Source organism: Aquarana catesbeiana, linkage group LG04, assembly GCF_042186555.1.
Source record: "Aquarana catesbeiana isolate 2022-GZ linkage group LG04, ASM4218655v1, whole genome shotgun sequence".
In the NCBI taxonomy this organism is placed as follows: Eukaryota; Metazoa; Chordata; class Amphibia; order Anura; family Ranidae; genus Aquarana; species Aquarana catesbeiana.
The window spans coordinates 616,999,079-617,022,797 of NC_133327.1; the positions used below are offsets into that span (position 1 = coordinate 616,999,079).

At 44.4% G+C, this 23,719-nt stretch overlaps 1 protein-coding gene across 1 annotated transcript in view; it reads right to left on the minus strand.

The window, feature by feature from the left end:
• The window catches only part of GALNT14 (polypeptide N-acetylgalactosaminyltransferase 14), a 707,004-nt gene that overhangs the window by 249,229 nt on the left and 434,056 nt on the right, over positions 1–23,719 (minus strand). Inside the window, exon 4 of the mRNA XM_073628286.1 lies at positions 5,807–5,874. Within this exon, the coding sequence (XP_073484387.1) occupies positions 5,807–5,874 (68 nt within the window). The remainder of the gene's footprint in view (positions 1–5,806; positions 5,875–23,719) is intronic.

Genomic DNA, 23,719 nt, shown 5'->3' on the forward strand with positions numbered 1-23,719 from the left:
TGCTGATAGCAGAGAAACAAAGTAGTAGGCAAAAATGACATGCAGGGGTTGATTTACTAAAACTGGAAAGTGCAATACAGCTCCGCATTAAAAGCTTCCAGGTTTATATTTGTCAAAGCTTAAATGAACAAGCTGAATTTTGCACTCTCAAGTTTTAGTGAATCTTTAGAGCTTTTAGCTGAGACAAGTACACACTATAGAGGGATATGCTTTGTTCATATTTCATGTCTGATGTTTACAACCACTTTAAAGTGGCTCCAAGGCCTTAAGGTTTTTTACGTTAATACATTCTTCTATAAATTGGGTGAAAAACCTTCTGTGCTTCAGCTCCTCCCTAGACCCCCCCCCCTTCCTTATTTTCTTTCCTTCCTAAGCCCATTCCGATCCAGTGATGTGCACGAGTGCAGCAGCTCCTGCCGCTGTCTCTCTTCTCATTGGACAGATTGTTAGCAGCGGTGTGGTGACACAGGAGTGGGGGGGCAGGGCTGCGTCGCACTGTCTGTGTCAATGGAAAGCAGCTTTGTGTGGGGGCACCCAATGAAGAGGAAGAGCCTGGAGCACCGGCGGGGGACCCCAGAAGAAGAGGATTGGGGCTGCTCTGTGCAAAGCAGGTAAATATAGATATTTTTGTTATTTTTTTATAAAAAAACAAAGCTTTATAACCACTTTAAGTCAATAATGTTCTAGGTTCCCCTTTATATTATTCATATTCTCCTACATAACCATATAATAAACATGGCCCTGTACCCTTACCAATTCCCTTATGGAGAAAGAGGCAGAGAAATATCTTGTGGTTCAAACACTGGCATAATAGTAGTTCATTGAATTTCATGACTTTTCATCACAGACTTAAGAGGTATTTAATGAACTAAAAGTTATTAAACTCATCCATTTTTCAGCCTCTTCCTTCAGAGGAACATTTGTCAGAGTTTGCTATATAGTCCTGCAATCTTTTACTGGTTAAATGAAGCTAAAAATTCTAATTGTCGGGATCTTTTCTAGCTGTAAAATGTAATCAATTATTACCTTTCCTTTTCCAGCTCGGAGCAGGAAATATATTGGAGACCAGAGGAAAGGAGGGAAAGATAGTTTGCTAGTTTACAGAAAATTATTATTTCAGAGATTTTCCTGGCTAATTTAATAAAACCAGAAATGAGCAACAGATGATGTTCAGTAATCCATTGCAACCAATTTTAGACTACAGTTTACTGCTGTTGTATTTGACAGTGGAACAATGATTGGGTGCTACAATTAACTATATTTATAATTTTAACAAATGTGTATTTGAATAGGCCTGGTAAACAACCCCATTGAATGGCACCGCACAGATGACACCTATACCAAATCCAGAATGCACCTAGTTACATGCCAAACTTCATCTAACTAGTTCTAGCCTTCCATTATGTCCTCGTTTTCAGGCATTCTCCAACCCATCTCTTTGCAGCAGTTTCTTAACCTCCCTGGCGGTATGATTATTTCGGATTTTAGGTGCTGAAAGCGGTACAATTATTTTGCATGGAAATTTGGCGTTTTATATTGTAGGCCTGTAATTCTTAACAATAACAGACTTAAATCTGTCCAAACAAGAGTCTAGTAGATATCCCGGGTATGATGAAGTTTGAAACACAAAAACATAAATTATAATATAATAAATAAATATAAATAATTAAAAATAATAATAATAATAATAATATAATAATAATAAAATAAATTTCCCCACGATTCACTATCGCTCAATTCTCCAAGTGTTCTAATTTGCTATCGCTGTTTTCTAGCTGGTCTAAAGCCACTTTTGATGTAAAGGGACACTTTTTGGTTGCTATGGACAATCTCCAGTTTCCAGGCAGAAAGAACAGTATATATAACATAAAACTGCATGCAGGGCATGGGCCAAAGCACTGGGGACAAAAGGGATGTGAAATAATTTCATACAGTACTGTAATCTGTAAGATTACAGCGCTACGTAAACTGTTGGCGCTATATCAATACTGTATAATAATAATAATAATACTGTGTGTGTTATGGTTTGTACATTTTTTTGAATTTGCCACCAGGCTCCGCCCCCGTGAGTCGCAACGCTTGCAGGGAACGGAGCCTGGCAGAGAGAGGCTTCGGAGGAGACACAGCCCGCAGACACAGCGGGGGGGGGGGGATCTCAGGATCCTGGGGACAAGGTAAGTAACGCCGCACCAGGATCCTGCAATGTAATCCCGAGTGTGGCTCGGGGTTACCGCTAATGGGACTAAAATTTAACCCCGAGCCATACTTGGGAAAACCATCAGGGAGGTTAAGCATCCAACTAAGTTAGAAATAGTAAGATTGGTACATTACATTTTTGCAATGTACCTTAAGAACCAAAACCAAGCGGTTGTAAAGCATTGTCCCCCTGGATTCACTCCGAAGATGGTCATGAACCAGAAAGTTTGGTGGCATTTATTAACCATACTTCAACCACTAATGCAATTGACAGTTTTTCTAGAAAACTGTTATTGAAAGGCTGCCTTATGCCCTGTACACACGACTGGTTTTGCCGTCGGAATAAACTCTGAAGGTTTTTCCGACGGAATTCCGCTGAAACTGTCTTGCGTACACACAATCACACCAAAGTCCGACCGTCCAGAACGCGGTGACGTACAACACGTACGACAGGACTAGAAAAAGGTAGTTATATAGCCAGTAGCCAATAGCTTCCGTCTCGTACTTGCTTCAGAGCATGCGTCGTTTTTGGTCCGTCGGAAAAGCATACAGACAAGCGGTTTTCCCGATAGGAATTGGTTTCGTTGGAAATATTTAGAACATGTTCCATTTCTAGGTCCGTCAGAATTTTTCGAAAAAAAAAAGTCCGATGAGGCATACACACGATCGGAATAGAGCTCAATCACATGCTTCCAAAAAAAAAAAAACATTGGAATCCATGCGTCCAGTGCCCTGCATGTAGATTAGGGGCCGGGCATATGGATTAGGGGGTGGTTCCCCTGCGCCCCTAATGGATGGGCAGCCACTGCTCAGCATACTTGTTTACATGCATCACTCTCTAGCTGGTCAGATGACTGAGGCTTTGTTCTGCCCCTGCAATGATATTGTTTGGCATTTTTGGAATCAAGGGAGAGATATTCTTGCTTTTCTGTGCTAATTTATTTGATTAGGAAAGTGACTCGGATTCACACAGAAAGGAAAGTTTGACCTAACTGGGACAATACCCTCAACCATAGATATCAGATTGTTTCATTAATTTTTGAGCCAGTCCAGACTCTATCATGGGTGCTAAACCGGTGGCCCTCCAGCTGTTACAGAACTATAAGTCCCATGAGGCAGTGCAAGCCTTGATGGGACTTGTAGTTCCGCAACAGCTGGAGGGCCACAGGTTGAGCACCTATGCGTCTAACTGAACTAGGATGAGTCATGGGCTAAGCCTGAGCCATTGAATCTGGGTCAGGGTTCATTAGAGTTCAGGGCTGGATGACTCATCCAGGCAGCTCTCTGGTGCCTGCCCCTGGTTCTAGAATGTTGGAGAATATTCTAGAAATTAGTGGGCGGAAGCTAGAAGGGTTGTCTTGCATATTTAGGGGGCCAATCCCCAGGCGGTGGGCCTGGCAGGGAACTAAGTGAGCCCTTAAATAGACATGAGTCATGCCAGCAAGGGAGTCAGGGGAAAGATGGAGATGGAGTACTAAGGAAGACTGTCTGTGGCCCTTGAGGGACCCCAGCTGGGGAGGGGTTTTACCTCAGTCCAGAGCTAGGGTTGCTGGCCTGGAACTATCTACCACAGAAGGCAATTGGAAGGAGGCTTTCCGGAGAGGCAATAGGAGCAAGAAAGGACAGTGTAAGTAGATCAGCACGATGCAGGGACAGACTAGGGGAGAGACTGCCAGGTCTCTCTTAATTAAAGACATTGGTGTGCTTAAGTCTTCAGCATTTCCCTGGGAGATCTCCAGTGTGTCAGTCAGGAGGACTGGTGCAATGTGTCAGTCAGGTAGATTGGGAGGAAGAAGCAGCCAGAGGCGCTGGTGAAGTGGCAGCCAGGTGGGCTAGCATTTCCTGCAAGAAGTAGAGCTAGGACCAGTGTCCACAGGGGAGCTTAAGGTGTTTCAGGATGCAGTTCACTCCACATGCGCTACTCTTCTAAGGGACTGAGCATTCCTAGCCTGTAAGAGGCTGTTGCTAGGTTAACAAAAGACTGTTCGTTCTTAAAGGAGTGAACAGAGCGGAGCTGTGCAAAGGATCAGGTTTTGTGCAGGAGGATCAAGTGGAAGCTGTAAATAAAGAGGAAGTTGTCCCTGGTTCTGTTTGTTACTGTCAAGTTGGGCATCCCATAATTCCCATCCCCATACAAGTTTTTATCCCCTAATAAAACAACAAAAACAAGTTCAAGGACTGTTTTCTGTGTCTGGATGCAAGTCGAAGATGCTATGTGCCTGGCTGTGCAGTAGTGGGGAAACCTGATATTTGTAACTCCTACGGGGGTAGTTCAACAGTAGTATATGAGCTGATTGAAACTAGGAGGAGGGCCAGCATGACTGGGGCCTGCAGAAGAGGCGGAGTATTATTGGGTGATTTAGAATTATGCAGTCTGCTTAGAAGATTGAAGAGTTTAAGGCAGAGGGTGTGTCTGTAGTGGGTAGAAAGGAGGGGGGGGGTCATATCACAGCTCAGGCGGAGCTCATCACAGCATCAGACAGTTTTCTCCCACCCTCCCTCCCTTGTTTGTTTTGGTTTGGGGGAGCCTCCTACTTTCTCAAGGTGCTGGGGTATTTGTAGTGGGTTTTATGTTGTTAGCTTGCCATTCAAGTTCTTGGTCTCCTTTTTATTTTCTTGTCATAGCAGCAGGCAGGGGGTCTATTGGGTCTTTGAAGGCAGTGCTGGGTAAAGAATTGTGGAAAATTATGGATTGGGTCCATCTGAGGTATGGGTGTCCCTTCCTAACTGTGGAAAATTGTGGGTTGGGCCCAACTGAGGTATGAGTGTCCCTTCCTAGCAATACGGTGGTAACATTGGGGTATTAATTAGGTTGTATATGCTAGTACATAAGTGGTTAATTGTTGCTGAGCCGGTGTAGTTGCGGCTGGGGGTCTTTGATTGGGTGGCAGATACAACCGGTTAATGGTGAAGATATAGGCCTTCAAAGACCTTAGACCTTATTTTCTAGTCATAGCAGCAGGCAGGGGGTCTATTGGGTATTTGAAGGCAGTGCTGGTTAAATAATTGTGGAAAATAGTGGGTTGGGCCCATCTGAGGTATGGGTGTCCCTTTCTAACAATACTGTGGTAACATCAGGGTATTAATTAGGTTGTATCTGGTAGTATGTAAGTGGTTAATTGTCCCTAAACCAGTGTAATTGCAGCTGGGGGCCTTTGAATGGGTGGCAATCGGTTAATCGTGAGTATATAGGCCTTCAAAGACCTGGAATAAGCTAAGGTTGGTTTTGTTTGTTATGCATTGGCTGTATTATATGTTTAATGGTTTGTAATAAAAGGCTGCTATGGCCATTCAACTCCAAATAAAAATGTGTCGTCTGGTCATTTTGGAAGTGAGAATTGGTTAAGTGTTTAATGTTTTATAGATAATCAGAGCCTCTGCATCAGTCATGTGTTTCCTGTACAGATCTGGACTTCATTTTCAATATTAGATTTTATGTAACGCTATTAGCATTTGCAAAATATTAGCAGTGCCTTCAGAAAAGTGAAAACTTTGAGAATTTTTGTAAATACTAGGAGGTATAACAGAATATTTATTTTACTATTATAGTACCATACCACAATGCATGTTTTAAGCCTATTAGATGAAGCAATGAAGATGTTAAACTTACAATTATCGCTGAAGTCATCCACGAGTATTATTTCATGGATAAGGTGCATAGGTGTTCTGTTTAACACACTGCAAAAAGAGAAAAAAAGATGCTAGTTATTTTATTTCAAAATACCAAATATCAGTAGTAGTAGTAGACAGTTACAACGTTTCATGGTATGTTGGGTTTTAGTGCTGGGAAGATATTGGCAATGTTAGTTTTTTTAGAGAGAGGCGCCGTGCCATAAGTTCCTTGTACTCAAACACACTAAACCTTGTTTACAGCTAGTGATAAATTGGGGTGGTTATCATTTTTTTTTAACGCACTAAACTGCACTGTGAGGCCTCTTTCACACGAGCGGACCAATCGAGTTCACCTGTCAATTTTTAGGTGGACCCGATGGGACCATCCATTACCCTCTATGAAGCGGTGGGTGTCAACAGACATGTGTCCTTAGACACCCTCCAACATCCGATCCTATCCACTAACAACAGACGAATGGGGATCCATTCCTCACCTGTCTAACGGCCTGTTTACATCCAAACCGCCCAAAGTGGACAGCGGGCTGTGTCTCTGTCTGTTCTGCATAAGCGGAGCGGACGTAGACAAGCCACCTGCCTGCTCCACTGGGATCAGCGGACAGACTCTACGCTGAGCAGGTTGACAGAGTCCACCCCACGTGGAAGGCGACTAATTCTCTCAATAACTCGGTTTGTAACCCTAACAATGCCTCTCCATTAAAAAAAAACACAAAATTACACTCTGCACCTTCCTGTAATTAAAACTCTAAACTAGCAATAATCTTCTATGCAAGCCTAATACTAACTCTCTCTAACACTGATCCTTCATGTAACCAGAACAGTAACACTTAACCCTAACACTACCCTCATACTGAACCTCAAACTGAACCTTCCTGTAATCCACCCCATCCAGCCACAGCAGCTGCCAGCCTCTCATAGAGTTTTACTAGCTGCCAGCAGCTGGGCTGGATGTTGCCTTCTGTCTGCCCCTAAACACAGAAGCCTCATGCGCCTGGGCTAAATGACCAGTGTGCATGCGGCCTTTAGGCTTCTTTCACACAGGCGTTGAAAATAGGGGTCATTTTCCAAATGCCTATCATGTCACTCAAAATGGTTAAAATAGAGAGCAGACGGAGGTGTTCACACTGCAGCATTAGCGTTGCCTCACGTTGCAGAGAGGTAAAAATAATGCTGCCTGCAAAGTTTGGCAGGTGTTGATGCTTCGCAACTGCCTCCATTCACGTCTATTGAAATGCACCAGTTGCGTGCTGTAAATGCACTGTGTATGTTCCTATGGCATTTACAGTACATTTAAGGTGCGGTTGCAAAGCATTAAAAGTGATCATTTCCCATTTTAGCCTTGTACAAAAAAACACATCTCACAGGGTGCACATTAAAGAGTGTTGCTTGACACAACATAAATGCCATATAACACATCCAAAATGCTCATTAAAGGAGAAGTACAGCCAAAGCTCATTTGGCTGTACTTCTCATGTGGATCACAGGAGCTTAGCCTCTCAGCGAGCTGCTGGGAGCCTGAGCCTGCTGCTCCTGCCCCTGTCCACAGCCCAGCACTCCAGTTAGTGCGCGGGGGGGGGGGGAGGCAGAGCAGAGGGCAGTGACCAATGGGCAGCCGGTGACTGACAGTCACTGCTCTCTGCTCACGGAGCTCTGAGAACCGAGCGATCAGGGATGTTTGATTGTTCGTTCTTCAGCCTTAGAGCCGACGTGGGACAGATTTTGCATCGGACTGATGCGGCATCCACCTAGGTAAGTATGATTAAAAAAAAAAAAATCCAATACTTCTCTTTTAACGCCATAGGTGTGTTAATACGCAATAAGTCTGCTTTAAAATGCAAATAAAAAGAAAAAAATTTGTGCGCTTGCATTAGATACTTAAATCTATATTCCTGTGTGATTGTCATAAATAGATGAATAAATGAATAAACACCATTAGAGTTAATTTTAAGTGTAAGTGAATAAAAAGTCGCTATGCGACACAGCAAATAGCGATATGTAAATCAAATACTAATATTAACCATTCCATACAGATAAATATAGAAAACTTGTGTGCAGAAAACAAGGTTATTCCACCCAAGTGCAAAGTCTTAAGTGAAAGAGTTCAAAATTGCGTCATGAGTCGCAAAAAAAACGCACATCCAAAGTTCATAAGTTGCATTTTTATATTTTGGATGTTTTTGTATGATGCCTAGTTGTCTGAGGCAATAAAATTCCCTTTTTTATCTACTACACTATTGGAGTTTTTTCTCCCCTTCTTTATCCACGAGTTTAAAACGAGGGAGTGTTTACATCAACGCGGAAGTGTCGGAATCATCTCCGGTCGTGTGGTGAGCTGTCATCTCCTGTCCCTGCAGAGGGCTAAATCTGTATGCTTCTAAGACCTTGCTATAAAGGAGGTCCAACGCCTCTGGTAAAGATACATCTGTTATCAACCTTTGGATCCACTGGTGGTTGGAGGTCCCTTCACGTCCCCTTATTCCTTTATACACACTAAGGAATGCAACTTATGAACTTTGGATATGCGTTTTTTTTTGCGACTCATGACGCAATTTTGAACTCTTTCACTTATGACTTTGCACTTGGGTGGAATAACCTTGTTTTCTGCACACAAGTTTTCTATATTTATCTGTATGGAATGGTTAATATTAGTATTTGATTTACATATCGCTATTTGCTGTGTCGCATAGTGACTTTTTATTCACTTACACTTAAAATTAACTCTGATGGTGTTTATTCATTTATTCATCTATTTATGACAATCACACAGGAATATAGATTTAAGTATCTAATGCAAGCGCACAAATTTTTTTCTTTTTATTTAAATTTTTCACCTCATTGATATTTGTGATTTTTGTTACAGCTGCAGTCACATTAATTTTTGCTTGGTAGCGCAGGTTTTCTTTCTTATTTGCTTTAAAATGCAACACCTGTCTGAAAGCGACCTTACTGTCCTTATTTGTCTGATGTTTATACCTCTATGAAAAAAGTCTGTCTTCACAATTAATGCTTTTTTGACTTATTGCAGATTAGCAGTAACTCAGGATAATGCAGGATGTGGAAAAAAGATCTGAACAAATTAATGTGGTGGGCAACTACATGGCCAATGAGGTTCAATGTAGAAAAATGTAAAATAATGCATTTGGGTGGCAAAAGTAGGAATGCAATCTATACACGGGGGGAGAACCTCTGAGGGAATCTAGGATGGAAAAGGACCTGGGGGTCCTAGTAGATGATAGGCTCAGCAATGGCATGCAATGCCAAGCTGCTGCCAACAAAGCAAACAGAATATTGGCATGCATTAAAATGGGGATCAACTCCAGAGATAAAACGATCATTATCCTGCTCTACAAGACTTTGGTCCGGCCGCACCTGGAGTATGCTGTCCAGTTCTGGGCATCAGTCCTCAGGAAGGATGTACTGGAGCGAGTACAAAGAGGGGCAACAAGACTAATAAAGGGTCTGGAGGATATTAGTTACGAGGAAAGGTTGCGAGCACTGAACTTATTCTCTCTGAAGAAGAGACGCTTGAGAGGGGATATGATTTCAATATACAAATACAATACTGGTGACCCCACAATAGGGATAAAACTTTTTCGCAGAAGGGAGTTTAACAAGACTCGTGGCCACTCATTAAAATTAGAAGAAAAAAGATTTAACCTTAAACTACGTAGAGGGTTCTTTACTGTAAGAGCGGCAAGGATGTGGAATTCCCTTCCACAGGCGGTGGTCTCAGCGGGGGGCATCAATAGTTTCAAGAAACTATTAGATAAGCACCTGAACGACCGCAACATACAGGGATATACAATGTAATACTGACATAAAATTACACACATAGGTCGGACTTGATGGACGTGTGTCTTTTTTCAACCTCACCTACTATGTAACATAAGGCTGATGCTGTGATCCTGGGACATATATTGGATGAAATACTGTATAAACGGCAATATATCCTATTTGCCAGGATAGTTGACACATACTGTATCTACCACCCTAAACATTTTGTCCAACCTGTAAATGATTGCATTAATTATTCTACAAAGTCACTTTAAATAAAGAACAAAAAGTAGTGAAAAACACTTGTGGATTTAACCAATCATTCTTTGCATATTAATTCTACATTGTTCATGCAACCAGAGTCTTTTCCATACATGTTATGCTGAAAGTTGTCGCTTGGGAAGAATACATAGACTTCAAAGTATATTTAACTCTACCAGTCTCTACCTAAAAGAGGAAAAATTACTTGGGATGGGAATCAAAACAATTTTTCCCAAAAGATAGCTATTTGGATTTATCCCTATAGTCTCAGCAGCTATGCGTTAAGGTTAGTTGATGGCAAGTTGATGGTGTACAGAAACACACCGGCTCCATTCTGTATCCAGCAGTCCTAAGTATAGGTCCTCAGTACCATGTGATGAATGCACAAACCTGTACATTTCTGAACATTAGCAGATCAACTTGCCTACTGAATTAATTTTAACTTGCCTCTAGCCACATAACTCCAGCTTTACCCATTCACAGTGCCGGTATGAGATATGTGAAATATTAATTGTACTGAACAACAAAGCCAAGATGACTGCTAAAATAGGCAATTTTCCTTATCTGCTTCCCCTAGAACAGCACCGCGATAAGCAATACACCAAGTTGACTTTAATTTCAGCACGAGGAAATAATCATGTACATTTACTGGCGATAAGCCAACCTTTTCTGTCTGCGCTTTGAATACCTTCTATTCCCAAAAGCGGTATTATCAACATAAGAAAGATAATACAAATGGCTGGGTCTGACCAATCAATAGGCATATTTAAATTATCCAGGGAAACTAATTAGGTCACAGAAAGTGTGACATAAGTTTAAACATATATACACACACTGTATACACTATATGTAGTTATAAAAAAATAGAATTGCCTAAAACATTTACACATTTTAATTAAAACTCAACATTTATTAAAAATGGCTATCAAGGCCATGGATAATGGATATTAAACTGCTGAGCAGAACATTGCTCTCCGCCCTGCGCAGCTTGTTGCTCCCCTTCCCTGCAGTGATGGACAGTGTAGGGAGGAATGGAGAGGAAGAAGGTCTTGGATTGGCTATGGCCACATCTTGGACAAGCCTATCAACAGGGAAAGGATGGCTTTGGATTAGCTGCATGCCGAGGCTGACTTTAGACCCACCCCACCACTTGGGGTTGTAGGGAGAGTTGGACAAGGATAAGACCTTTCGCTGGCCACCCAGGGACTGCCTGAGATCCAGGGACCAACTTCCATGGCTTCTTTTCCATCTCAGTCTGTCTTATTGCAATTGACCGACCACCGTAAAGATTAAGCCCCCAATGCCAGCAGTACTGGGTTATAGATTTTGTTCCACTGGCCAGTATACAGAGTGCACAGGTCATCTTTATGCCAATTGTGTTGTTGTGCTGTGAACTGGCATTGCAATTGTTTCCTTAATCAGTTTCTTTCATTGGGCTTTATTCCTTTTAATAACGTCCATTGAAACGGGCAGGGTAAGAGGACCCAAACGATCCAGCAGCTCCTCCTGGGGTTGTGCTACTCTTATTTGCTCTCACTTGGTTTGTTATATATACCATTTAAAGCATTTTGTTCAAGGGTGTGCTTGGGCACACCCTAATCACCCCGTGCAACAGGGCTGTTGATAAGGCAGTATAGCTGGCCCTCTTGTATTGGACCTGGGCCCTATCAGTTCAAAAGAGGAGCAGGAGAATGGGCTGTACAACCTTATTGCAAACACTGATCGACTTGTTCCTCCACTTTGAAGTGATTCTGGCTTTTATTCCTCTCCCTCCCCCCCTGTGCTGCAGGGGGGTCAGTTCTAGCATCTGCACCCCAATCCCCCTGCTGTTTGGGCCCGTCTGTGTGCCCCTTTCCCCCACAGTGTTGCTGGCTTCCCTCCTCTTCTCTCCTGCTGGCATCTGCTGTGGGCACACAGGGGAATGGTTCAGGATGGAGAGCAGAGAAAGGAGCCGATAAATAAGTCATTTACCGGCCCCTTCTTTTTCTGAATGTACACAGTGAGCGATCAATGCCGATCACTCCTGTGTCCATTCATCAGTGAAAGGTAGTAGACTGTGTTTACTATTCTTCAGTTTGTGAATTAACAGCAAGCCTCAGAGCACTTCCCCTGAATCTATGTCCTCAGTCTCTTTCTCAGTCCTGAACGTGAGACTTTAGGGGTCTGTTTAGACTCCTGATTTTTCAACAAAGCTCCCCCAACAGGGCAGTTAATAAAGGTAAAGAATAAATAAATATTACAATTCTAAAAAATAATGAAAAAAATGTAAGGACTTGTTCACATGTGTTTTGCGCTCTATAATTTCTGCCATGGCTGTGAAGTGTAGAGCACCCCACGTAGGAGCTACAAGTAAAATGGGATCCTCCACCCTGCACAGCCAGGCACACTGAATTTTCAAAGGCTCCCAGAGTCAGAAAACAGTCCAGTGCTTGTTTTTGTGTTTTTATTGATGGGCTAAAACTTGAATGGGGAGTAGGGTATTATGGGATGCCCACTTGATATACAACAACTCTTCAGGGACAACTTTCCTATGTACACTTGCTTTCAGAAATCCTAACTGGCACTGGCATTAACTAGTTAATCTGATAAAAAAGCATCAATCAGATTTTGGAGGAAAAGCCCTTTACAGGCAAAGACCCCTGGCCCCTTGGGTTTTGTAGAAATATACAGTGTCCAGCTTACATCCCTGTGGCCACCGATCCCAGCACCACCTTTTCAGGCACTGCCAGCCTGCCTGCCCCTTTATTTAGCTCACCTGGCTATCTTCTCCTCAGTCCTCCCAGAATGACACACTCACCAGCCCACCTGGCTGACTTCTCCTGGAGACCTCCTGGACCTGCTGACTCTCTCCCGCTGTCCTCACACCTGCTCCTGTGCCTCCAGAAAAATGAGTCCTCCTTGTGTTGTAGAGGGTCCCTCCAGCACCCAAGCCCCAGGCCCGAGTTCACCCCCCCCCAGACTAGGGGGCACCCTCAAGGGCCACCGACAGCCACCTCAGCACTTCATCTCGATCTTCCACCCAACTCCTCTTACTGGCATGACCAAGATTATTTAAGAGGTGCCCACCCCAGGCAGCTCCTCCTAACCTTCCACCCATTCTTATGGAAGCTTCTCTAATGTTTCAGCAGTTAGGAGGAGGTACCAGAGATCCTGCTTGATGAGTCATCCAGCCTCCCTGAGTCACTCATCCCTGACCCAAATTCAACCCAGCTTGGCTCTCAGCCAGACCAAATGAACCTACACTACAGCTTACAACTATGTATACCTAGCACACAATGCTAGAGGGTGCTACAGAAGCATAGCATAGCAGCCGTGCCATGTATACACTCCTAGCCACTGCCTCTGTTGTTCTGTGTTTGAGTTTTGGGGTGCACACCCCAATGCAATAAGCTGCACCCACATATCTTCGATAAATGCAAAAAATACCTTGTTAGCTAACAGAATCTTGTTCGCACTGCCTGTGCTGCTCCCAGCTATCTCTGTGGACCACACAACACCTCCCTCTTATGTTATGGAGATGAAGAGAGGGGGAGGTATTGTATCATTTCCTACAGTGACAGTACTGCTCCTCTATAGATACAGTAGAATGTGTGAGTGTTGTAACCCTAAAACAGAAAATGTGTTACTGGCATGGTTACCAAGTGCAAATAAAGGGAAAAAGCCTGCTGCATTGCACTGGCATTCTTTTTGAAAGGCATTCCAATGTATTAAAGTAACGCACATGTGCTGCAGTGTGCCACAACACATCATAGTGCATAGAGGTATGTTATGTTACCAATGTTGCATGTGATTTTTGGAACGTGTTGGTGCATTGGCAGCCCAATATTTTCAATAAAAAAACATGCTGACACGCAACATAACGTGTTAATGCACTGCAAAAAATGTAAATGGACCCTTATGGATTTGCTAGCTGCTACCACTTTTGATCTTATACAGTGCCTTGAAAAAGTATTCCTACCCCTTGAAATTTCCCACATTTTGTCATGTTACAACCAAAAATGTAAATGTAGTTTATTGGGATTTTATGTGATAAACCAAAACACAAAGTGGCACATAACTGTCAAGTGGAAGGAAAATGATAAATGGTTTTCAAAATTGTAAACAAATAAATATCTGAAAAGTGTGGCGTGCATTTGTATTCAGCCCTCCTGAGTCAATACTTTGTAGAACCACCTTTCAATGCCTCTACCAGCTTTGCACATGTAGCAATAACTCTCGGGGGAGCTGCTGGTTTAAGCGGGCTTGTTACCTTCACTCTCGATACCTCTGTTTCACCGGCACCGGGTCTAGGGTTCCGTTGAGTTTACCTCCGGACGATATAAGCACCAAACATTGAGTAGGTTTTCCAATGCTTTAATAAATGAATAAGGGAAGTAGCAGGAAAGAGGTAGAAGGAAAGCTGCAGGGAAGCTCAAATACCTTTCTGTAGTATTCTTCAGAACATTCTTTGCAATTGAATACTTGCAATTGAATAGTCTCCCCTTTTTATAGGATTCAATCTTTGCCCGCCTGGATAGACATCTCTCACTTGCCTAGCAGCCAGCACGTAGCACGAACAAAAGTCTCTGCCACAGACTTGTTTGGAATAAAACCCGTACGATCCTCTGCCACAGGATGTATTGGTTTGTGATGAATGTCAGATACAGTACTTGAACCTTTAAGCCAACCCGGCAGTACTATACTGTAAGATTACTTCGGAATGCATCCTCCAACTGAGTCACTAGGCCCCTCTCCAGACCAGCACTCTGCATGATCCTTCCATGACGGGTCCTCCCCTGGGATCTTCTCGGTTGTCCAGCTTCTTCACTCAGGATAGACAGCCCAGGACCATTCCTCTGCTGCTGTGGTAGGCCCCAGACAGGCTTCTGGGCCCACCCACATGCCGCAGCGACGTGGGCCTCCGGAACGGAGGACCACAAGGTGGTATTCCTAGTGCATACCTGTCGGCCAGGAGGGCCAGCAGGTGGCTGAAGACGAACCCTAAAACATGGCGTCTGCCCATAGGCGTGCGCAGCCTATTGCATTAGGGTGTGCACCTCAAACCAAAGCTCAAACACACGTGCGTCTGTGTGTGTATATATATATATATATATATATATATATATATATATATATATATATATATATATATATATATATATATGTAGGAAGGCCAGTATGGTGGCCTGAATTTATGGGAGGAGCCCGGGGGGTATTTAAGCAGCCCGCTCACCTGTGGTGCTTGTCGGTTTCCTGTGCGCGATATACGTCACTAGGCCGACTATTCGATATACCAACGTCCGCAAGTTCTTGCCTCGCAAGTTCCCGTATTCGATATTCCGTTCTCAAAACCTTCGAAGTTCGCATTTTTCGTTCGTATTTTGTACCACGCGTCTGGCTTGGCTGTCGCAGGTAAGGTCCCGTCGGACTTTTCGTTTTCATATCATGTCACTAAACCGTGATTTCAAATTTTCGTTTCACTCGCATTTCACAACTGCAATGTATATCGCTCGTACGTTCGATATGTTACCCTTTCGACAGCACCGCGACGCAGACGTCGCTTCATTTCTAGCATGTCGGTATTCAAAAAAAAAAAAAATATGTATATGCGTCGGTAGACAGCCATAGCGAGTCGCAAATTGCAATTTATCAAGTCAGTTCGATACCAACCATTTCTCATTTCTGAAACATTTCTAAACTCATTTCTGACATTTCAAATCATTTCTCATTTCAGTCACTTACCGCGCTCCGATTCGAATCCAGTCGCACCAAAGGTGCGCCGATTCGTTCCGGTGTGCCCCAGTTATTACGGCCTCATTTCTATACATGCACCAGAGTTACGTTATTGTCAGTCAATTGTACCTCTGCCATGGTTATCATTTCATTTCCACGTATCACGTTCCGACATGAATTCAGTCGCATGAAAAAAAAAAAAAAAAAATGCGCACCGATTCATCTCGGCGTGCCCCAGGATTGGCCTCATTTCTATACATGCTCCAGAGTTACGTTTATCAGTCAATTGTACCTCTGTCATGGTTATCATTTCATTTCCATGTATCACGTCCCGACATGAATTCAGTCGCATGAAAAATGCACCAATTCGTCTCGGCGTGCCCCAGGATTGGCCTCATTTCTATACATGCTCCAGAGTTACGTTATCAGTCAATTGTACCTCTGTCATGGTTATCATTTCATTTCCATGTATCACGTCCCGACATGAATTCAGTCGCATGAAAAATGCACCGATTCGTCTCGGCGTGCCCCAGGATTGGCCTCATTTCTATACATGCTCCAGAGTTACGTTTATCAGTCAATTGTACCTCTGTCATGGTTATCATTTCATTTCCATGCATCACGTTCCGACATGAATTTAGTCGCATGAAAATGCACCGATTCATCCCGGCGTGCCCCAGGATTGGCCTCATTTCTATACATGCTCCAGAGGTACGTTATCGGTCATTTGTGCCTCTGTCATGGTTATCATTTCAGTCCCACGTATCACGTTCCGACAGGAATTCAGTCGCATGAAAATGCACCGATTCGTCTCGGCGTGCCCAGGATTGGCCACATTTCTGATACATGCTCCAGAGTCCGGATCATAGCTAAATCGTAGACATCGGGGGATTGACCCATATCTCTGTCATGCAATTTCTACCATTTCACTCCCACAACGCATCACCGTTTCGGAACCAGTCGCATCTGAGGCGCACCATTCGTCACGGCATGCATCACTGGTTCCGATCACATTTCATACCTACACCAGAGCTCGGTTAGTTGCCAGTCGCTAACACGGCACAACCAATTCGAGCCTCGGTCAAAACAATCATTTCTCTCATTTCATTTAATACTGCACTCCTATTCGAATCCAGATGCATCAAACAAACACCGATTCGTCCCAGGAGCACCAATATTTTCAGTTGCCTCATTCCAATACACGCTCCAGAGCCCGGTCCACGGTCGAACAAATCGTGACACGACCAGGCCGCACCTCTGTCATGCAGTTCATTCATTTCACAATCAAGGCAAAACATTTCGAATCATTTCATTGTCACAAAATTGCAAGCACCATACAAATCATGGCTTCAAGTTACTTAGCAATCCCTTCACGAATTGTCACCTTTCATCTTCCTCAGGTCAGTCAAAGTTCAGTAGGTCCACCCTGCACCAGGTTGGACGATATCCCCCCAGGTAAAAAAAAAAAAAAAAAAAAGAGGGAGAATAAGTCGGGTAAGTATGACTCAGCGGATCAAAGAAAAACTTGAAATTCATCTCACCCCCAATAGGTTACAGTCAACCAGGAAATAAAGCTCGAGAGATCCTCATCAGAGCAACCATGTCCCAGGCCGGCAGTGAAGACTTCACGGCCCCTCTATCACCTACTCCGGTCTCAGAAAGCGGCAGCGTGCAATCCCTCAGGGGATGGACTATCCCCAAACTGACGGCAGAGCTCAGACGCAGAGGTGTCCCCTTCCCCGCCACAGCGAGGAAAGGCGAGCTCTTCAAACTCCTCTTCCCCCCACCAGCAGCAGGACCCAGTACCCAACAGGCGTCCCTCCAGTCCATATCATCGGCCATCTCACAATTACACACGATGGTGTCATCTCTATCCACCTCAGTTGCAGACGTCCAAGCCAGGGTGGCACTTCTGGAGGCCCGACCGGCCACGGCTGTCCCCGACCCAACTGCAACTCAGACCTTGACACCTCTTCCTACAGGTACCTCAGGCTCAAGCGCCATTGTCTACCCCTCCCACCTGGTCCCAACCAGTATCAGGAAGGACATTTTGGACGGCAAGGACGTCAACCTGGCCTCTCTCCTTATCTCCGTGCATGATTTGGCAGAAAATAAGGCCTACTCCTGGGGCGACATATCGGTGGTCCTTAAAGCCAAAGACCCCAGGCTGAACCGCAAGCTATCAGTCCCTGAATTTACCCTGGCCTTTGGCATGCTCAGAGATGTCTTGTGCTCAGCCACCCCTAGCAGGCGGGAAGAGCTGGACTTATACCTCCATACTGTGGTAGACTTGGGCCACAAGTATGGAGGTTTCGCCTTCTACGATTATCATCGTTCCTTCTCAGCCAAGGCCGCCGCCAGATTCTCACAATTCCAGATCACGACAGATTGGAGTCTCATGGACACAGAGCTCTTCTGCCGCCACTTTGCCGGCTTACGCTCACCTCTGTGTGCAATTTGCCAGTCTTCCACCCACACTGCCACCTGGTGCGCCAATACGGCGATCAGACGGCCCTTCGAGTTCCCCTCTACCTCAGGTACAGTACAGGGCCAGTCGATCCCTGAACCAACGCCTCAGGTGGACAAACTCGGACGCCCAGTCCGAACCGTGGGAGGGGCAGCCATCTGTAACAACTTCAATTATGGGTCCTGCAACTTCAGCCAATGCCGTCTACTTCACATCTGCACTTTATGCCAAAGAGCACACCCTAGGAATTTGTGTGAAGTCAAGCAACACAAGAGGGCATGACTAAGCCGAATCAACATCTTATGGTTAGGACTGTATCTCACTTCACACCCCACCCCTTCCCTGGCCACCTACCTTATCCAAGGCTTCACAGTAGGCTTTCACACCGGCCTCATTGCACTGCCCCACAATACTCACGAATGCGCCAATCTTCGTTCGGCAGCCATCGACGAACAGGCCATAGATCAGCTCTTACAGGCAGAGGTAGATCGAGACTACGTAATAGGCCCTTTCACTTGCCCCCCTTTCAGCACATGGAGAGTCAGCCCTATTGGGCTTGTCAAGGGCAAATTCTCTAATAAATTGCGTTTGGTGTACGACTTGTCTGCGCCTCATTCTTCGCACATACCCAGTCTCAATTCCCTGATCCCCTCCGAAGAGTTTTCCCTAAAATATTCCTCCGTTGACATGGCAATACAAGCGATCATCAAAGCAGGCACAGGTGCCTGGCTCTCCAAAGCCGACATCTCGGATGCTTTCAAGCTCCTGCCCATCCACCCATCCCTTTGGTGCTGGCACGGCATCAAATGGAAGGAAGCGTATTATTTTGCCACGAAACTCACCTTCGGTTCGAAGAGTAGCCCGTGGCTCTTCGACACGTTCGCACAGTCCCTCGTTTGGATACTTTTACACAAGGCTCAATGCCATGAAGTCATCCATTACCTGGATGACTTCCTACTGATAGAACCGCCCAACAAGCCCCCAGGAGATCTCGACAAACTTAGAGCAATTTTTGGAAACCTCAATGTTCCTATCGCCGAGCACAAAGTCGATGGTCCAGCAAACATCATCACCTTTCTCGGGGTCAGCTTGGATACCTGCGCAATGCAGGCCAGTCTCCCCCCTGACAAATTAACACGCATTAGGGCAGTCCTTCACGACTTTACACACACCAAGGGCTGTACCAAAAAACAGTTGCAGTCTCTCCTGGGTATGCTCAACTTCGCTATGCGAATTATCCCACAAGGCCGCACATTTGTATCACGCCTGCTTAGATTTCTGTCAGAAACTCAAGACCCTGATCAGATTTTGAAATTAGACTCCGCAGCTATAGCGGACCTATCAATGTGGGAGGAATTCTTGTCCGCCTGGAATGGCATATCTCTATTTATACCTATGGTTTCGATCCATTCACCCCAGGTGGTGACTGACGCTGCAGCCTCCACAGGTTTCGCGGCAATTTTTGGCCATCATTGGTTTTCAGGACCCTGGCCTCAACAGATACTGTCGATACCCGGCTTTTCCCAAACATCTGCCCTCTTTGAGCTTTATCCCATAGTGGCAGCCGCACAACTCTGGGGCCACCACTGGACAGGACAAACCGTAGTCTTCACCACCGACAACCAAGCCACGGCAGACATCATCAACAGAGGCAGGTCCAAGTCCCTAGCAGTCATGTCCTTCCTGCGCAGGTTGGTACAACTGTCTTTACAACATCAGTTCAACATACACTGTGAATTTATACCCGGCAGATACAACTCAGCAGCTGACGCACTATCACGTTTCAATTATCCCTCCTTTTTCAAACAGGTTCCCGATGCCGATCCAATGTCGGCCCCTATCCCCGTCTGGTCACAACTGACCCTGGACTAGTTCAACATCTACACGGAGCTACGCAACTCATAAATAATTCCCTCTCCCGCAACACACTCAAAGCCTACCAGACAGCTTGGAAGGCTTTTAATAAATTCCTCACGTCCTGCCGCAAAGAACCAACAGATATCAAACAGGTACTGGCCTTCACGGCACACTGCCACACGCAGCTGGCCTTATCCTACAACACCATCCGGTTATACCTAGCCGGCATTCAACATTTCATGGCACTTAAAGACCCGACGAAATCGTCACTGTTCTCATCTCACGCTATACGAGCCATCCTAAGGGGAATACAGAAACAACAACCAGTCATCAGCACTAAGCGCTTGCCCATTACAGGGCCCATCTTTAGGGACATGTCAAATATTTTGGCTACATCGCCATTCGGTCTGCTCCCCAGCACGGTCTTACAAGCAGCCATATATTTAGCTTACTATGGGTTCTTGCGGCCTGGCGAATTCACCTCTAACAAACCCACAGACCAAGTACTATGCAGACGACACTTGCTTCGACACCAAGACCACTTTATCCTGCACCTCGAGGTCTCTAAAACCCAGCAAACGGGCTCGGGAGTGAACATCCACCTCTACAGAACCAACAACAGCTGGTGTCCAGTCGCTGTACTCAATCGACTCCTATCTCTCCTGCCTGAGCAACCAGACAGCAGTCCCCTTCTACCATTCCCAGTCAAACCCTTAAACGCCTCTCAGTTTGTGAGTCACATAAGGATACTTCTCCGCAATCTTCACCTTAACCCTAGTCAGTATTCCGGACACTCTTTCCGTATCGGAGCAGCCTCCGCGGCGTCCCGCCACGGGGTGCCAGATCACATCATCAAAAGACTAGGCAGGTGGAAATCAGCCTGCTTCGCCCGGTACATCCCCAATCCACAAACAGAGATGGCACAGGCATTCTCCAAATTGGCTCAATAAATAACTGAAAACCAATAAAATTATAACCCTACCTGAATGTTTTTGCCCCCTTATTTTGGCATACCGGCCATTAGACCAAGGCACACTTTCAGGTCCATTTCATATGGTAAGTCCACACTTTTAGGTCTATTTCCGATGGTAAGTCTTATCTTTACTATAAGTGTTATCTATGTCCATATCGGACATAGGGCTCCGACCATAAGTAGGAAGGCCAGTATGGTGGCCTGAATTTATGGGAGGAGCCCGGGGGGTATTTAAGCAGCCCGCTCACCTGTGGTGCTTGTCGGTTTCCTGTGCGCGATACCCACCCTCCCATCCCCATTTCATAGCATTTCTCAACTATTCATTTCATTCATTTCTCTTACAGAATAATCATTTCTTAAACCAGGGTATTCCCCCTTATTTTGGCATACCGGCCATTAGACCAAGGCACACTTTCAGGTCCATTTCATATGGTAAGTCCACACTTTTAGGTCTATTTCCGATGGTAAGTCTTATCTTTACTATAAGTGTTATCTATGTCCATATCGGACATAGGGCTCCGACCATAAATATATATATAAATATATATATATATATATATATATATATATATATATATATATATATACATACACACAGGCTGATCCAGATGATAATAGGCCTGTGATAAACAAGAAAACAAATCCCCAAACTCCTCTATGTAGAGATATATAGTCTATTGGAGGAGGCAGTGCATAATATTCTTTCTGGTGATGAAAGATATATAATATGGGAAACTACTTCCACACACGGCAATCTGGGATGTGCATCAAAAACAACAGAGGGAATGAATACTCAGGGCTGTGTCATATGACTTTATGTACAATAGGTACTTGCCTGTGTCATGTACACGAGTTCACCCATCATCATTTATGCACTTGACACTTTTAATGTATTTTTGTACATTTGTAATATTTCTCATCACTTATTATCCCCAGTTGAATACTCATCCCTAAGGTGATCCGTGGGGGTGTTTGTATTCCCTTAGCGCTGCATTTTTTATTACTTATTCTATAAGCAATTTGTCATATTGTTGATGCTAGCTGCTATTTTCTAGTAATTTTTTTGTGTCACTAGTGGAGCAACTTTTCTCACATATTTATATATATATATATATATATATATATATATATATATATATATACACACACACACGTATGTATGTATGTATATATATACACATTACATATACAATTCAAATCAATATGAACCCTGCCTGGCTTGTCAGCAAAAAAGTAAGTGTGTGTGTATATATATATATATATATATATATATATATATATATATAATAAAAATGCACACTTACTTTTTTGCTGGTAGGGACAGGGTTCATATCGAGTTGCCTTTTCTGTTTTTGGTCCATCGTGTGGCTGCCCTTTCCTGCAGTGCTCAGTGCTGTCTCACTGCCACTGCTCACCTCACTGAGCCACCCACATGCCGCTATCCGATTCCAGGCTCCGCTGAGTCCGCTGCTTCTTCTAAGGGAACAGAGAGAGAGGAGGCCGGAGGGGGGGCGGAGTGCAGATGTATATCACTCCGCCGCCTGCGGGACCTGCGCTGCCGGAACTATAGAAGACCCATCGGCAAATGCGGCTGGATCGCTTCGCCGCAGCTGAGGTCCCGGCGACTACCTAGTCCCTGCAGTGCAGCAAACAAAATGTTTTTTCTTGCCAGGACCAACCCAGGCCAGTGGTGACAACTGTGACATGAGCAGTAGCCACAACTACTCACAGCAGTCACAACTAGGCAATGAGAGCACAGGGATGATTAGGGTGTGCCTGGGCACACCCGGCACACCCCGTGGGCACGCCTATGCGTCTGCCCATAAATACCCTCTCCCAGAATGCAACTCGGAGGACCACCTCCACCGAGTTATCTCCGGGACAAAGGAGCACTCATCCGCTTCAACACGTTGCTTTTCCAACACTTGCCGATGGTGACAACGACACCCACTTTCACAATGTGGAACTACATGCACCTCAGCCAAGCTGGAACAGAGGCAAATCTAACTTCCTATAATAAGCGACACACTAAATTTACCTATCAGCAGTAGATAAAAAAATCTACCAGCGCTACATACTCCCCCCAGTACAATAGACATTGTCCTCAGCGTCTGTCACAAAACAATAACTCCCAAGCCTGAGAGTAGGTATTTGAGCTTAAAACTTGGATTTAGTTAAAGAAGAAAGAAAAACAGTAGAAAGACATTATAAGATTAACATTTGTAAAACATTATGTTCACATCCGCAAACAAAACCATCCTATGACTGTACATAACCTCACTATCTATTTTAGCTGAAAAGCCTAACAGCTTGATAGGAGATCAAATGGTTCCTGAAAAGGAAAACATATTAAACACACATGCGACCTATACAGTTTCAGGAGCAAAGTCTCATTTGAAAAAATGAAACTCTCTTCCCATTATCTACATCAGAATAATCTTTAGGAGTCCATCCCTATATATACACAATTTTTCTTAAATGAAGGAAATCCGCAAAGGAAAAAGAAGTCTTTGGATATGAAACACTGAGATAAGTATTCAGATCTTGACCACGAAGATCTCTATGCATTGACACTAACTAACTACCCCAAAGTTCTTTTGCCCATAATTACCAATAAAACCGGGGATCTGGCAATGTCAGTGTTTTTCCCAGTTTATCCACTGTAGTGATGAAATATACAACGTCATCTTTTCCGGGTCTGCAAATGACCACTTTGTCAGCATGAATGTGCCGACCATAATTCCAGTGCATAAAACATCCACTGAAACGTTCATCCATAGCAACGGAACAACCAGTTTTCCGGAAAGGCTTAGGCACAGACAAATAGTCCTAAACAGCTTCACTGTACC